The following is a 16,452-nucleotide window of genomic DNA, read 5'->3' as shown; positions in this document are numbered from 1 at the left end:
TTAGAATAGAATAATTCAATTTTATAATTTTATTATATTATATTTCTTTTGTGTTAATTATGTAAATTTTACAGTTTGCTCGTCTGCTCCATTTTCTAACCTAGCTAACCTAGTCAACCATAACGTTGCCATTTACATGAAAATTTACGAGATCAACATTTTACATGTTTTCTGTTGCCATTTTCACAAATGCAACCCTTTATAGCTTATACAATCTCAGATTTAGAATCAGAAACAGATCGTATCTTCGGAATAAACTTAATCAGATGCATCATATCCCTGCATAACTTGAAAATATGATGTCATTCAAGGGTAATAACTAGCTCTCTTTTTTTAATTAGGATTAACTAGCTATCTCTTGGAGCAGGCATTATCCTAAGTCTCTCCTCAGATGCTTGATTGATTCCCCCACTAAATCTCTCCTCTGCTAGCAGTGACTGCAAATCACTACCATTTGCCAAGCTGTTAAACTCAACAGCTTTAGATGGCATTGTTGGGTATCGACGTTGGCAAAATGTCATTAGCCTCTTAATTGATTGCAAGTACTTGCGAGTAGTCTCATCATTCATAATGTGAGCAACACTGTTGGTGTAAATCTTTTCACGAGCAGACCTTTCGTGGATACCAACCATAGTAACACCAATAGGCCAAGGTGCATTCCCGATGGCCAGCTTGATGTAATGGTCCATTGCAGCCAGATAATCTCGCTTCATGCAGCAATCAACCACAATCATTAATGCCTGTCGGATGTCATCAGGAAGAACCTGAAAATTGCATGGAACCCAACACGAACTATCAGCGAATTGCTTCAATGTGCTTACATTACTGAACATACTATGCAAACAAGAAAAATTTATCCTTAAAACCATAAAATTTACTACTTGAAACAATATCCATTAAACATTCAACGAGTGTATATAATTATGTTCAGTAAATCCTCTAACACTCCGACTCTCTTGTTGTGTCCCTCTCCCAACAACAACAACATTCTAGGACTGTGTTTCAATATCTTCCTATATACTGACTAAAGGACCAAGCAGAAAATCATTCTTAACAGGTAAAAAGCAGAAAGTAGCAACTAGCAATGATTGTCGTTTCGGAACTAATATTGTCATTAGCAGGTAAAACATATAGCACGACGCATATATACATCTAAATTATGACCAGTACAATTTCCAGCACAACCTCGATAATTAAGACAGAGGAAAGGGGTATATCAACTAGCCATGATTGTCCTTGTTGTTTCTGATCACCAATTTTAACAACAAAGCTTTCTCCACTGGAAGAGTTGGCACTTGGCAACATGTATCAATTGAAGCCATTAGGATCTATCATAAATGCAAAACCAAACCAAAACGCTCCCCAACTGAATCAGATAGACTCCATGAACAAACTCACCAGAGAAACTAAACTTTGTCCTACTAGATGGGGTTAGCCACAGACTACGCCACAATACCTATCATAAATCTTGTGTGTTTAAACAAATTATATCTAAAGTTCTTCAAATAATTTATTGTATAATTTTCTTAGGTTTCTCTCTTCCTGTAATTTACAGTACTACCCTTCATTTGATCCACTCTCCTAAGCCTAAGCATTCTTCAAAACCTAAAACAAGATTTTCACTCATCCCTCTCCAATGATGTCCAAACCACTCATCTATAAACAAATTTATAATAATAGATATGCAGACATGGACTATTCAAGCTCCATCCTAACAAGTAATCAAATATGTCTATATAGACATGCAAACATGCAGTAATCAAATTCAGAATGTGTTCAGTTTACAGATTTGCTAACTATGGTTTGATCACACATACAATTCCATTTTTTCCCCTCCAATCCTACTTCAATGCTAGAAAATCACCCTACACATCACTCGACACTGATCTTCAAAATTTAACTTCCACATAACTGTTTTCCCTTCAAGAATAATTTCAATTAGAGAATAACTAGAGCGTGCGTAAAAATTCACCTTCTTCCTGCAGAACTTGAACAGCGGGTTGAGGTACCGCGCGCACTGCTTGAACGTGGCGACCATGGACTTCCCTTTCGCGGTTCGCCTCTCGGCCTCCGGCATCTCCTGCAGCTCTTGCTTCCACTCGTTCAGCAGCTTCTTGAAGAAAACCAAAATCTTATCCTCCTCGCACAGCTCATCGAAATCCGCTTTCATCCGCTTCGAGTCTGAGTCCTTGTCGCCGTCCATGCCACTGGACCCTTCGCTCAAATCGTCATCTCCAGCGCCACCTTCCCTGTCTTCGGAAGCGCCGTCCTCCGCCTTCTGCCTCTTCCTCTCGCCCAGCATTCCCGTCTTCTGACGCTTTCTCAGCTCCGCAATATCGCGCAGGAAATCATTGGTCTGCCCTTCCGTCATGTCGCTATCGACTTCAAACAAACCAGCTTTCAACACGTACTTCAGGCGATCCAGCCTGGCATCGTTGTCTTCGCCGAACAGCGTCACCGGCTGCTTGAGGAACCGGAGGCGGCGGATGACCTCCTGTTTTGAGAGGACGAGCTTGTCGATATTCTGCTCCTCGGTGAGGGAAGTTCCCGAGGCTAAGGAGGAGGCAGAACTGGGGAGCTTGGATGTACCACCGGTGGAAGACGACGCAGCGGCAGCGGAGGCTGAGCCGGAGGTGGAGGACGCATTGTTGTTGTTGCTATTGGTGGAGGCGTTGTCGTGGCGATTGGATTTGGCTTCCAACTCACGCTTCTCTTGCTCGCGGAGCTTTTGGATCTCCTTCTGTTGGATCTCGGAGCGCTTGAAGACTCTCTTTCCGCCGGTGACCTCGGCGAGGGATTGGCGCTTCTTGAGGAGCTCTTGCTTGAGGAGATCCATTTGGGATTCTCGGGTTTTGGCGGTCCCCGACTGATGATATGATGTTTATGTTACTTGAAAAGCACTAAATACTCTTTGGATATGGATTAATTTTTTAGTTTAATTTATTCATTTATACAAACAAAAAAAGGGGTAATTAATTTACAAGAGATAAACCCTATGGCCAAATATGATACACAAACCTTTTAAAGAAATAAACTCTTTAATTATTTCAAAATTATATCTCACAATATTAAATTCATTTAACTTTAATTATTTGTTTTTTTAAACTATTTGTTCATGATATTAATGAGTTATAGTTCAAATGGCATAGTCTTTTTATACTCATCTAAAAAATCGTAAATTCGAGTCTTTTTTGGTTTAAAATAATAAAAAAAAAATATTTGCTCATGATATAAATAGGACAATTAAACGACAAATCTATAGAGATTATCATTCTACAATAAGGGCTTGATTGTATGAGTGTCTAAGTAATTTTCATTCACCATTGACCCATCCCTACACGTCAATTTAGATTGGTGAAGTGAAATTGTATGTCTAAATACATGTAAAAAAATAGTTATATCTCAACAATCTTTTGTCTAATCTAAAGAGAGAAAATATATATAATTATTTGATAATTAATATGTGAAAAAATATATTCAAATAAAAACAATGATAGAATGAATTACCATCAAACATTTTGTTAAGTTAGCATAAGATGTAAAACATTGTTCAACAGACAGTAACATTTTTTAGATTTAGTATATTATATGGATACATGAGATAAAAGGAGAAACATAAAAATATCTCAAAGCAAAACGGAGAGAATAATTGATAGAAAACCAAAAGTATAAATATTAGTCAGAATTGTACATTATTTGTACTTTTAATTAAAGATTAAAAGGAAATTTAAATTGATTGCAAGACTTTTTCTACACAATCATGCTTTATTCAAGATAAGACAATTATAAATTTATAATTGAATCTTAATATTTAGGGGTGTTCATGGTTTGGTTAATCCAAAAATTAAACCAATTTTTTGGTTAACCAAAAATATAGTATTGGTTAATTAACCAAATTGGTTTTACATGATGAAACCGGTTATTAATCGGTTAGTGAATTTCAAAAATCAAAATCGGTTTTTAACCGGTTATTAAAATAAAACCGGTTTTTATATAAAAAACTGATTTTTGTACTAAAAAACCGGTTTTTGTACTAAAAGAATTAGTTTTTATACCATAAAAATGGTTTTTACATGTAAAAATAAATTTTTACACAAAAAACCGGTTTTTTATACTAAAAAATTGGTTTTTATACCATAAAATTGGTTTTTACATGTAAAAATAGATTTTTACACAAAAATTAATATTTTTACATACAAAAATCCAAAATTTTAAACATTTTTTTAATTGAATTTTTTTAATCTAATTTTTTTCTTTCTAAATTATACAAGTAACATTTGTAAATAATGAAGTCCCTTCCATTGCTTTGGTTCCTTTATCTTTCTTATCTCTTTTCAATATTTTCTATAAATAATTTTTTTCTCTTTCTCTCTCTCTCTCCTCTTCTCTTTCTTTTCTCTCTCTCTCTCTTTCTCTCTCTCTCTCTTCCATTTTTCTCTCTCCTCCTCTCTTTCTCTTCTCTCTCTCCCCCTCCTCTCTATCTATCTCTCTCTCTCCCCTTCCCCCTCTTTCTCCCCCTCCCCTTTCGTTCTCTCTATCCTTCTCTCCCTCTCTCTCCCCATGCTCTCTCTCTCCCCCTCCCTCTTTCTCTCTCCCCTCCTCTCCCTCTCTCCTTCTCTCTCCCCTCTTCTCTTTTCTCTCTCCTTCTCTTTTTCTGTCTCTCTCTCCTTCTCTCTTCCCACCCTCTCTCTCTCTCCTCTCTCTTTCTCTCTCTGCTTCTCTCTCTCTTATCCTTCTTCTCTCTTCTTATCTCTCTCTTTTTTTCTTTCTCCTCCTCTATCTTCGCCTCCTCTCTCTCTTTCCTCTCGCTTTGGAGAGAAGAGAAGAAAAGAGATAGAAGAGGGATAGAGATTGAGAGAAGGTTGAGAGAGAAAGAGAAAAGAAAGAGTAAGAAAAGAAAGAGGAGAAGGAGAGAAAATGAAGAGAGGAACAGGAGGAGAGAGAGAAAAGAAAAAAAGAGAGAGAAAGAGAGGGGAGGTAAAGGAGAGAGAGAGAAGAAGGAGAGGGGAGAGAGAGAGAAAGAGAGAGAAGGGAAAAGAGAGGAGAAAGTAGAGAGATATGGGAGAGAGAGAAGGAGAGGAGAGGATAGAGAGAGAGAGGAGGGGAGAGAGAGGAGGAGGAGAGATAGAAAAAGGGGAGAGATGATTAGAGAGAGAAAGGGAGGAGAGAGGAAGAGAGAGAACGGAGGGGGAGAAAGAGGGCAAGGAAAGAGAGAGAGAGGAAGTGAGAGAGCAGAGAGAAGGAGAGAGAGATAGAGAGAGAAGGAGAGAAAGAGAGAGGGAGAGAGAGAAAGAGGGAAGGGGAGAGAGAGGGAGAGAAGGGTGGAGAGACAATGGAGAGAGAAAGAAAGACGAGGTGGAGAGAGAAAGAGAGAGAGAGAGAGAGAGAGAGAGAAGGAGGAAGAGGGGAGAGAGAGAGAAAGAGAGGAAGAAAGGGAAAGAGAGAGATAGGGGAGAGAGAGGAAGAGAGAGAGAGAGAAGAGGAGAAAGAAGGAAAGGAGAGAGGAGATAAAGAGAAAAATGAGTTAGTGAGAGAAGGGAGAGAGAGGGGGGAAGGAAAGGGGAGAGAGAGGGAAAAGGGAGAGAAATAGGGGAAAAGAAGAGAGAGAAGGGGATAGAGAATAGAGAGAGAGAGGATAGGGAGAGAAAAAAGGAGAGGAGGAGAAAGAGGAAAATGAGAGAGAGAGAGAGAGGAGGGAGGGTAGGGAGAGAGAGAGAGAGAGAGAGAGAGAGAGAGAGAGAGAAAGAAGGGAGAGAGAGAGAGAGAAAGAGAGAGAGAGAGAGAGAGAGAGAGAAAGAGAGAGTAAGGGGGAGAGGGAGGAAAAGAGAAAGGGAGAGGAAGGGAGAGAGAGAGAGTATGTAATTTGGTTTTGAAATTATATTTTGATTTTAATTTGGTTTTGGTTTTAGTTAACCGGTTTAAAAACCGGTTTTTTTAAATTTGATTTTGGTTAACCAATTCTAAAAAATATGGATATAATTTTTAAATTGTTTCATTAAAATGTGGTTATGATTTTTTAACCTATTAACCACATTTTGGTTTTTTTATGAACACCAACACCAGTAAGATAATAAATTAACAATTCTTCCAAACTATCACCATTTTTAAGTAATCACTAACTACTAAATTGTTTAAAGTTCTAACTCAAAAAAGAATCTTCATCGACTAACTACAACCAAGTTTCTAAATTTTCATTTAATTTCTTGAGCTACAAAAATAATGACAGATAAATTTAGTAGGGTTAACTACATATATTAGACATGAAAACTCCCCACGATCAATATTAACAGATACCACATTCCCACTTAAAAACAGCCACAAAAATAACTGCAATAAACCAAAATAATGCACAAAGTTTGCTTCATTTTCCGCAATATAACATCCTCCATCGTGCCTACGGCCGTGCCGCCATCAGCTCCATCTCTATCACCATCATCATTGTCTCCACTACTGCCACTCCGTATTATTAGACATTAACATCATAAATCCCCAAAACAAACATGGTCAGTTGGTCACATATCACATATATAACTTAAAGCAGCAACATAAAGATCTACAATGAATATAGTGCACAAAGTTTCATTACTTGCCAATGACCAATCCTACAGGTTGATACTTGATAACATGAAAATCCTATATTATATTACAGGCACAGCTAAGGTGCAGTTTGGTAACAGTTCATCAACCAAAGTATTGGCATAGGCTATGATACAATTAACTAGCTAGTATGACTGTGTAGAGTGAAGATGATCATCCAATCTCACGCAATATAGAGAGGGAAACCACAAAAGCCTTTTCATCTTGTTTAAGGTTATAAAGACTGCATAGAGGTGAACCTGCAACCATCCATGCAAATCTGCATTTACCAACTTGCTTCACTGCCATGGCATGGTCATAAGTAACATTATACACAGCCAAAGCATCATTATAAATATCATTTATGTCTCTTGCACTATCTTCCATGTTGTCAGCACCACCATACAGTTTCTACGCAAAAAGGAAAATTCCCATCAGCACACACTGTTCATGGTAACATCCAGGGAGTAAAAAAAATGTGCTTACATATAGAATGAGGGTATATACAAATAATATAACTAGAAAAATATGAATTTCACCTGCTTATAATATTTGATGACTTCATCTGCCTTCTCTTTGGAAGCATCTTTGTCATTTTCTTTGTCTCTTAAGGCAGCAGTCATATCACTCTTATACTCCTCATATAAATTTTGCCAATTTTCCAAACTTGTTTTAGGTACTTCAATATCAAAACAAGGGAGTTTTTTTATTTCTGGTAACATGGACAGGACGATAATCAGCATCCATAAAATGGACAGATTGTACATCACCTTATATAAAGTACTTGGAGGAAAATAAATAAATAAATAAATCATGAAGGTAAGCTGCAAAACCACGTTAAGGTTGCTACCTTATAACCAGAAGATTGCAAGTTTGAATCTTCATAAACACCCCCTATCCTCTATGAAAAAGTAGAGCAATATACATCTATCATCCCGGGACCTTGCCAGATGATAATGTTATTTGCTTGACAATCCTTTTCTATATTTATATAAATACATAAATACCTGACTTAAATGCAAGTACTCACCTATTGCAGAATCTTCTTTATGTTGCCATCTGAGAACCTCATCATATATCATTCCTAACACAGAGGTTGAAGTGAATGATTTCTCCTTTTCCATATAATGTGGGAACAATTCTGCAGACAACTCTTTTGGGACTTCAATCTGTTGATAAAGTACATGTTTCAGAGTTCAGACTGGAAAACACAGATGGTATTCATTCTGGAAAGCATTATTTGTAAATATTTACATCAATAAAACCAAATTCAGTGATGTCATCTATTTGACCATACAGCACCAGAAACATGATTTTTCAATCCTGAAACGAACATTTAAATAGTAGAAAACTGAAAACCACGGATGATAGAATAAAGGATATGAAATTATTGCATCTATTGGCAATGACTGGCAACAAATGAATAAGAGAAGTTTGGGACAATTGATCAGAAGAGAAGAGACATGCACCCAGATTTGCACGCCATAATGAACATGCAAAGTAGAACACGATAAATTCTAATATTTACAGATAACAAAGTTCATCATGATAACAGTAAATTTAATCAAGTAATGAATGCATTGCACACAATCCAAGATCATAAAATCCCATGATTGGGAAAAAGGAGGAGGAGGGGAGGGGGGGGGGGTTGGATCGGGAAGCTCAGATCAACCTATAGACTTCAATATGACAAATAGTTCCATGCCAAGTGAGAAGAAGCATTCACACAACTGCTAATTGCTTGGTCAAGAAAAGTCATCGAGTCCACAAGCAGACACCAGATATAAAGCAATAATAGAATGATACAGTCAAACTAACCTTACGACCACTTTTCTTCGGAGCATCCAATGCCATATAATATATATTAACCAATCTAATTATGTTTTCCTTCACTCGTTCCTTCTCCTCTTCATTTCTTATGGTCAAAAATCGATCCATAAGTGCCATCCAGCTCTCAGCAGCCACACCTATTGCATTGCTGAAAGGTACAAAAATAAAATAAAATAAAATCCCTAAGATCAACTGGAATTGTGTTCCACCAACAGCCTTGTTACCTGGATTCGCTATGTTATTCAAGTATTACATGTAACGAGTACAGGATAAGGTGTCTAAATCAGCATAAAAGAGTGGTCATCTAGTAGATATGAGTATGACGCACGTATTTAAATCTAATTTTGCCTGCAGTACCTTGCACAATTTCGACTTCGGAAAGCAGATATACAACTAGAATTCTACAAATTTATATATATCTCTGCAAATTCACCTTGGTTCAAATCGAGTCTTTAGGTATAGTCTAAAAAGCTGTTCCTCAAATTCCTCAGAAGACATATCACGTGGTTCTTTAACACTTGGTTCTTTATCATGTGGTTCTTTATCATAAGGCTCTTCAGGTCGAGTTTCGATCCAAGGATCACTCTGTCTGAAGTATTTTAATAGCTGCAGCATTTCAAACTTTGAATGGTCAAATTAAACTACTTTAAAGATCCTCAGAGAATAACATGCACATATACATGCAGACAAATAGCAAATAAGAAGGGTATATTCCCCCAGAAGAAAAGTTCCATTTTGTGAAGATAATGGGACAACAATGCAATAAACAAATTTAGAGAGAAGAATAAATTGAATTTCAAACAGAGATTGGAACCTCAGAATTTTGTGAAACCCAGTACATGTCTCCATCAAAATCACCTCCGGCAATCTCATCTGCCACAGAGCGAGGGCCAACACATGGGAAGAAAATTGCATACTTGCTATCGCCAACATAAGATTTTAGTTCCTCCACAGGTACCGCATCCATTCTGTGAATGTCCCCAAAATGTAAACCTGGATTTCTGTAAACTAACACTTCCCCTGTAATTGGGCCATTTTCACTACAAAGAAAAGGAACAATCAGCTCAGACATAATAATATTAAATTGCAAAAATTATTCCATTTTTTTAAAGGAACGCTATAGAGCATGATGCAGCTAAACATGCTCATTGCATTTTGTTCTACTCAATATTGCATACAGTTCATTCTTGGCGAAAATGGCCATTTTCACTACAAGGATGTATGTGTCAACAAGACAAATATTCTGTTTTCATTAGTTTTGAATATCAAATACATCTAAAATTTAGAAAATTTTCTGGATAAAAGATTAATTAATTCCAAAGAGTAAAAGATTTATGCTTACTGAATTACACAAACTTGATTTCTTTCTAATTTTCCAGTCGGATCAACAGTCCCCATCAAATAGAAAGAATCCGGTATATATATCTTCCCTCCTCTAAGCTTCTTCATTTCCTCCTTTGCAAATACGGACAATTGAAACTGCAAATGTGGCTCTTCAATAGGAATCCCACATAAGATCATTCGCAACGCAGTGAAGTCATCCATCTCACCATGGTTTAGAGCAACTGCATGTAAATGATGGTTAGAAAGCTTTGCTTGGTGAGATTTCAACACATTTAAAACAGTAAATTAATTTAACTCTTATCCAAAGACCAAAATAACTAAATAAGTAAGACCTTGATGAAATATGACTAAATATATCTTATTAATCTGCATGAACAACCTCTAAATGCAGCGCGCTTATTAGAGAAGATTTGGTCAACATCTTTCAGATTATCCTCAAGTACTTCTATGAAGTATTCATTTGGAACTCCACCATAGCTTAGAAGTGCAATGAGATATTTAGACAAGAATGACCGATTTGGGTGATTGCTGAAACATGTGGAACTTTAGTTAGTGATTTCTCTCCCTAAAAAACAGTAGATATTTTGCTTCATAAGAAAAAGCTTGAACAATCTACTATCTATTATCGGTTGCAAACTTTGGGCAACATAGAATCATCAAATAGTGTCCTTATGGATTTCTTTCAATAGAAAAAGATAGCGAGTAACCATTTATATTCGTTTTATCAAATAAACGACTACTGCGCTAGGGGCTAGCCTTGGCAAACCTTGTAGCCTTTGGACTTGGAAGTTCCTAGTAAAAACTCTAGGAACAACCTCTCTGGATGCATACATCTACCTTCACCAAACTCCACCAGGTGAAACCCTCATCTCCTCCAAGCACCCTTATTAAGGAAATCATTATATGCCTCTTTAGCCCATTTATATCGAGGATTATTAGTAAATGGTGAAACGTAAATATAAACAATAAAGCACAGCATTGAAAGGGCTCATTGGTCAATAGTCTGGTGAAATGCTAAAGTTGCACATCCAGATGAAACACATAAATCGAGAAAAGCAAATACATTATCCCTTAACAAGTAATATGTGATTGGACATATACTTTATCAGCTTCTGAACTAATTTAATTATCAAAATAATGATAACTAAGACAAAATACTAGCAGGAAAGGTGATGATGTGAAAAACCTCGTTCCCACCACTTCTAACGAATCTATGCTTGGAGCATTCGCAAGTTCTTTGTCGGTCTTAACTTTAATCATTGAATCCCGAACCTGGATTGTCCTAGGAGGAAGCTGCACGATCATCAACCCATATATATATTAGGGACAAAAAGTATACTTTACGCTAATATTTTTCTTTATCTAGAGAAAATAAATTATTTTATAGAATAGACCACAATACCGATCCAATTCTAAGTAGAGAGTATGTCAAGCACCTCTAGTAACCAGGAAAAATATATTGGAAAGCTAAAATACCAGCATGCCCTATGTGGATAAATTTGGGAATATACACTTCTATAATATAGTCCACCAATGCTTAATTGCAACAATATAAACATGTCACCTATGTTATCCTTCTCATCATTATAATACTACATGTTCAACTTAATCATTGAAAACCAGAATAAACACAGTGGAGTAAAACATTGAAATACCAAAATGTACAAATATCTTATGATCTACACAGTTATAATTTACATATCAATTCAGACAGCTTAAAAAGCACTCAGCAAACTAGGTGTTCCATAATATTGACTAGATAAACATATGCCAAAGAGGAAATCATGATTTTTAAAAACAAGAGTTGTTCAAAAACATACCGTATAATTAACCACAAGTGTGCCTTTAATTGCAGAACCCTTGTGGAAGAGACGGCACTGGATCATCAAAGGCTTTATGGGCAAAAGGGAAAATTATAAATTCTATTAGGACAATATCCAGGCATATGACATGAACAAGCAATACAAAAACGTCATTGCAATATTAAAACTGGCAAGGAAACCACAGAAATTGAGCATCTCCCATTGTATCATCAAAAGCTAACAGACTGGGAATTTCATAAGTTTAATGACAGTCATAAGCACAGAATACTCACAAAGGGGATGGATCATAAAGCATATTAAAATATTTCTTACCATATAAAATTTGTCATTTACTTCACCAGGAAATACCAACAAAAGGAGAACCAGAATATGATAAAGTACAGGGAAAACATATTTCACCATATATATATATATATATATATATATATATATATAAAGAGAGAGTATGTATAAAAGAAAGTTTCTTCAAAACACAATATAAACAAGTTTTGCACTAGAAAAAACATTTCCTTTCAACCTCTCTTTCATTTTCCCCCCCTGATTTAGTCCATTGAAGACATTTTTATTCTTATGGAAGACATGACGGAAAAAAATACAAGAAAAATGAAGAGCTCCCATCCAAAATTTTTCTCTTCCATGCATCGACTTTCAGAACAGTTTTTATGTGTGGAGTCATTAAAGTTTAACTCCACAATTTTTCAGGCATTAAAGTCAATAAGATAAAGCACAAACCACAAACCACAATATCGGAGAATGTATAAACCACAAAGGTGAAACTTGAGTTCATCCTTTCACAGGAAGTGAAACAAAATTTAATCCACCAACCAAAACTGTTATTAGTTACCAAAAGCAGATGCATGGTTCTTTTTATGATGAAAGAGTTGCAGTAGTGCTGTAGTGGTTTTGCAACACATTTTTTCTTTTTAATGTGGATTCTTAACAAATGACTAGTCATTGGGGGAAAAAAGGAATTTAACTGAACAATTTAGTGGAATGATACACTAAAAAGTCAAGAAACCTTCATGGTTTTATTTTTGGCAGCTCCTTTATATACATTGGTAGGGCAGCACGACGCCAAGTCTTCTGAGATGAACCCAGTTCCATCTGTGTGAATACGCGGTTTGCCATCTATATCGGGAACTTTTTCTCCTTTTTCATCCTAATTCCCAGTGACAAGGAAGGTCAAATAATAATAATTTGCTTCATGCAAGACTGTAAATTATAAAAATTGAGTATATTGACTATACCAGGCAATATTCATCATCAATTTGCTTAACATTCACACTAGCCAAGTCAATGTCAAGTTTGAATGTCTTTGATAGAAGAAGAGAGAATCTGAAAACCACTACAGTTAGTTTCTTGGACAAAATCTATTATGAGGTGATTAAGTGCAGGCCAAAATAAAATATAAATGTCTAAAAATAGTATTTGTCATAATACCTAGCCATATACTTATCCACACTAGCTAACGTGTGAGCATGCATAAACAAACATCTAGCTTCGATCATTTTCCGATCTGCCAGAATGTACGATGCCCTCTCATCAGCAGAAGAAAGTGACTTCATCCTAACAAAATAACACTTTACAGAGGACGATGCTGGGTCCTTCTTCTTCTCTTCCTTTCCACCATCTTTAAAAACTGCTCAATTGGTGAAAGATGTATAAACACATGCCAGTCACTACAAGTTTCTTAAACAACTCAAGAGATAACATCTGATATATGGCACAGTAATGATCTATCAAAAATAGAATATTATATATCAAAGGATAAAATTTAAAAGCAAATTTCTCACTCTATTTAGTAGTTAAATCATAATTGGAGGTTAACCAGAAAAGGGAGAGGGGGTACATATAAAGAACAAGAATAAAAAGGTTACCAAAAAAGCGATACAATCTAAGGCCAACTTGGATCCCTTCCTTTCCAAACTTCTCATACAGGTTGATAGCCTCATCAACAGTGATTCGCATCTTTGGAATACTTTTCTCCTCGGAGAATTTAACAACTAAAACATTGTCATCCCCTAACGTTCTCTGTAGGTGTGTTCTTGAGTTCTGTATAATAGGACCCTGAGAGATTGATATACGTACAGGACCAATAAAGTAAAGCATGAGCATAGAAATAAAATATCTATGTAGAAAAATAAACAATATGCAGGCAGCTTACTGATACAGAATCGCAATTTCATAAAAGTATACAAATATTAATGCTATACAAATGGGAACCTTGACGGCAGTAAAACCACCGAGTGGTCACAAATTTTGACAGTACAAAAAAACAATGTCGAGATCTACAAACCTTGAATCTTAAGCTCCCATCCGTAGAAACATAGCATTGATATACATGTGGCCTACTAGAATCCCATTCAACATACTGAAGAAACCAAGGTTGTCGTTAGTACAAACAGAAAAGAAATTTAACGCAGAATGAAAGAGCATCATGTTGATATGCATCATTGTAGACTGTAAAAGTCTTCTATCCCAAGGCTAAACAAGATATTCCCATCCTGTTAAACAAAATTTTTATTTTTGTATGTCGAGCACTATTGAAACAATTAAGAGTTTACTAATGCAAATTTTATGACTACCATAAATTCCAAACATTAAAATTTGAAACAAAAGTCAACTTGATTGCAGATCTCACAGTTGCACTTAAACCAATTGCAAAGGAATAAACTATAAACCTATTGCAAAGAAATAAACCAACCCAAATTTCTATCCAGAAATCAGTTCATGATATTTACCGACTGCCGATCGCAATCCTTTATATATTTATGCCCCACATCTTGCCATATTGTTCTCTCAAACCTTCCCATAGGCAAATCTTTCAAGCTTCTAATATAGTCCGGTTGAAGTCTCTCAAGACTCTCCCTGTAATTGTATGAATGAAAACAGAATTATATGCAACGAAAAACCAAAAACCAAACAGAAGAATAGCCAAGATGCACTGAGCTTACCCTCCAATGTAACTCAACAGCAGAAAGGCCCTTCTGAACTCCAATTCTCCAAGTGCCACCATCTGTGGACTAAGCATCTTCTCTTCTCTTCTTTCAGCATAAAAATCCAAGGGGTTTCGTTTAAGTTCTGTAACAACGGCCTGAGAACTGCCTAAACCAACTGTATCTGTAGCTTCAAAAATGAACGACAAAGAGTGAAGCTTGTAAATGATCCCACAATGGCACTAAAAGCCCTAACTAACGACATTAAAACTGTGTTATGTTCCTGACAGAAGCAAGGTACTTTACTAAGAAACCAACATCAACATATAAATGAATCATAGTATCACACTCAACATTGCATTTGCAGTATTCATGCTGCACAAATGATACTCTATTTATTCATACAAACAATCATGGAAAAGAAAAGCAAACTCAAACAAACAAAACAAAAATAATTTTGACAAAAGGGTGGGGGCAAAACCGGAAAATAATTTAGTCTTGAAAAAAGAAAGGAAAGTGGAAAACGACGTTTTAAACTCAAAATATGCTATGCACGTAAGAAATGAGATCAAGCAGATACAGATTCCAAGTTCAAATTTGTCAATAGTTAAAAAGTTCCATTTTTTTCCTAAAGAATAATCAAAAGAGGAAGCAAAGAAGTGAAGAACTACTCCTTTTCCTGTGTAACTGAACCCAGCAACGAGTGAAAAGATGCAAACTCAAAGTAAAGAAGCATACTTTGGTGGTGCTGCCTCATCGTGCGCGTAGGTGAACCGGTGAAACCGTTGGGAGAGAGAGTAGAAGAAGCAAAAGGGGAGTTCGACGGAGAAGGAAATGAAGATGGGGATGATGAGCCAGTTGATTGTTTGATCAAGTAAAGTATGAATGCGCTTAGAGACTTGATTTTGGAGTTTGAGATTTTGTTTAGTAAATTAAGGGCTTCTTGCTCGTCAATTTCAGCGAGCTTGCGCCTGACTTTAGAATCTGGAGGACTCTGGTTCTGTTCCTTGCAGATGCGCTCTAGAAGATTGTCCACCGAAGCTGGAAGAGGCACCACTACTTGCTCTGTTCCATTGTTACTCGCCATGTGTTTGTGAAAATGTGTGAATGAAGAAGAAGAAGAAGAAGAAGAAGAAGAAGAAGAAGAAGAAATGGCGAAGAACGGTGAAAAGAGAGCGTGTTAGGAGTGAGGACACTGAAGAGTGGGTATACATGATTCTGCGTTTACGTATAATGGTTTAAATTTTAACGAATTTAGATATTGATCAAATTTTGGTGATTATCTCCAGAATTTTAAAGAGTGTTGAACCAAAATTTGTTCACTATCTAAATAAATGAGTTAGACTAGGTAACCAATAATTTTTTTAACAATATGAATCACCAATTAAATCAAAATATATTATATTTTTAAATTATTTATTTAAATTTTAATATTAGAATAATTATTTGCACACCTAATAAAATGAATATTCGATATATTAATTATTCACATTATTTAATATTTTTATTGTGTCTATATTTTTCTTAAATTAAAATGAGCCGGAAAAAAAAAAACATGTCTAAAATAGTAATGAACAAAATTGGTGGAGTGAGAAATAGGTGACAAGACATAACACTGTCACTGAGTTTTAAATATGATGGCGGAAAAGACTCGAGAATAGTAGTACAGTAGTAGGCTAGTAGTAGTGGTGTCTCCTCTCCAAGACTCTACCAGTCTACCATGCGTTTTTAGGAAATGCTCTTCTTTGGTGTTAATTAGCGGACAAGTATTATTTAAATAAAGAGAAAAAAATAGTAATAAAGGGAGGGATTTTATTTGAATCTGATCTAAAAATTACGGATATTAATCTAATTCATAAGGTTATTGAATCAGAATAAATTGCGGATTTTATGTAGATAATGTTAATCGGATTGAGATTTTGGTCATATCCGATCCGCATTCA

The 16,452-nt window shown here is 35.9% G+C and overlaps 2 protein-coding genes across 5 annotated transcripts; both read right to left on the bottom strand.

The window, feature by feature from the left end:
- On the bottom strand, positions 1-3,047 carry LOC112783389 (uncharacterized). The gene is made up of 2 exons (XM_025826323.3): positions 1,973-3,047; positions 1-764 (listed from the first exon to the last, which is right to left on the bottom strand). Exons 1-2 carry the CDS (start codon positions 2,834-2,836, stop codon positions 348-350), a joined length of 1,281 nt encoding a protein of 426 aa, XP_025682108.1. The 5' UTR covers positions 2,837-3,047; the 3' UTR covers positions 1-347.
- A 3,518-nt stretch (positions 3,048-6,565) lies between these two features.
- LOC112783143 (probable RNA-dependent RNA polymerase 5) lies at positions 6,566-15,979 on the bottom strand. Of its 4 annotated transcripts, none has more exons than XM_025825936.3 (18): positions 15,248-15,979; positions 14,528-14,699; positions 14,315-14,441; positions 13,870-13,944; positions 13,451-13,640; positions 13,014-13,212; positions 12,821-12,908; positions 12,592-12,732; positions 11,571-11,642; positions 10,937-11,043; positions 10,130-10,278; positions 9,749-9,971; positions 9,221-9,446; positions 8,840-9,012; positions 8,395-8,554; positions 7,607-7,745; positions 7,116-7,288; positions 6,566-6,987 (listed from the first exon to the last, which is right to left on the bottom strand). In XM_025825936.3, the coding sequence occupies exons 1-18, from the start codon at positions 15,594-15,596 to the stop codon at positions 6,751-6,753; spliced, it is 3,000 nt and encodes a 999-aa protein (XP_025681721.1). In that variant the 5' UTR covers positions 15,597-15,979; the 3' UTR covers positions 6,566-6,750. The 4 variants fall into 4 exon arrangements, with proteins under 4 accessions (XP_025681721.1, XP_072087690.1, XP_025681722.1 ...); XM_072231589.1 differs by having other exon boundaries at positions 13,451-13,625; XM_025825937.3 differs by having other exon boundaries at positions 14,528-14,693.
- Positions 15,980-16,452: the final 473 nt, after the last annotated feature.

This window comes from Arachis hypogaea, chromosome 20, assembly GCF_003086295.3.
Source record: "Arachis hypogaea cultivar Tifrunner chromosome 20, arahy.Tifrunner.gnm2.J5K5, whole genome shotgun sequence".
NCBI classification, from domain to species: domain Eukaryota; kingdom Viridiplantae; phylum Streptophyta; class Magnoliopsida; order Fabales; family Fabaceae; genus Arachis; species Arachis hypogaea.
This window is presented reverse-complemented; position numbering and strand designations above follow the sequence as displayed.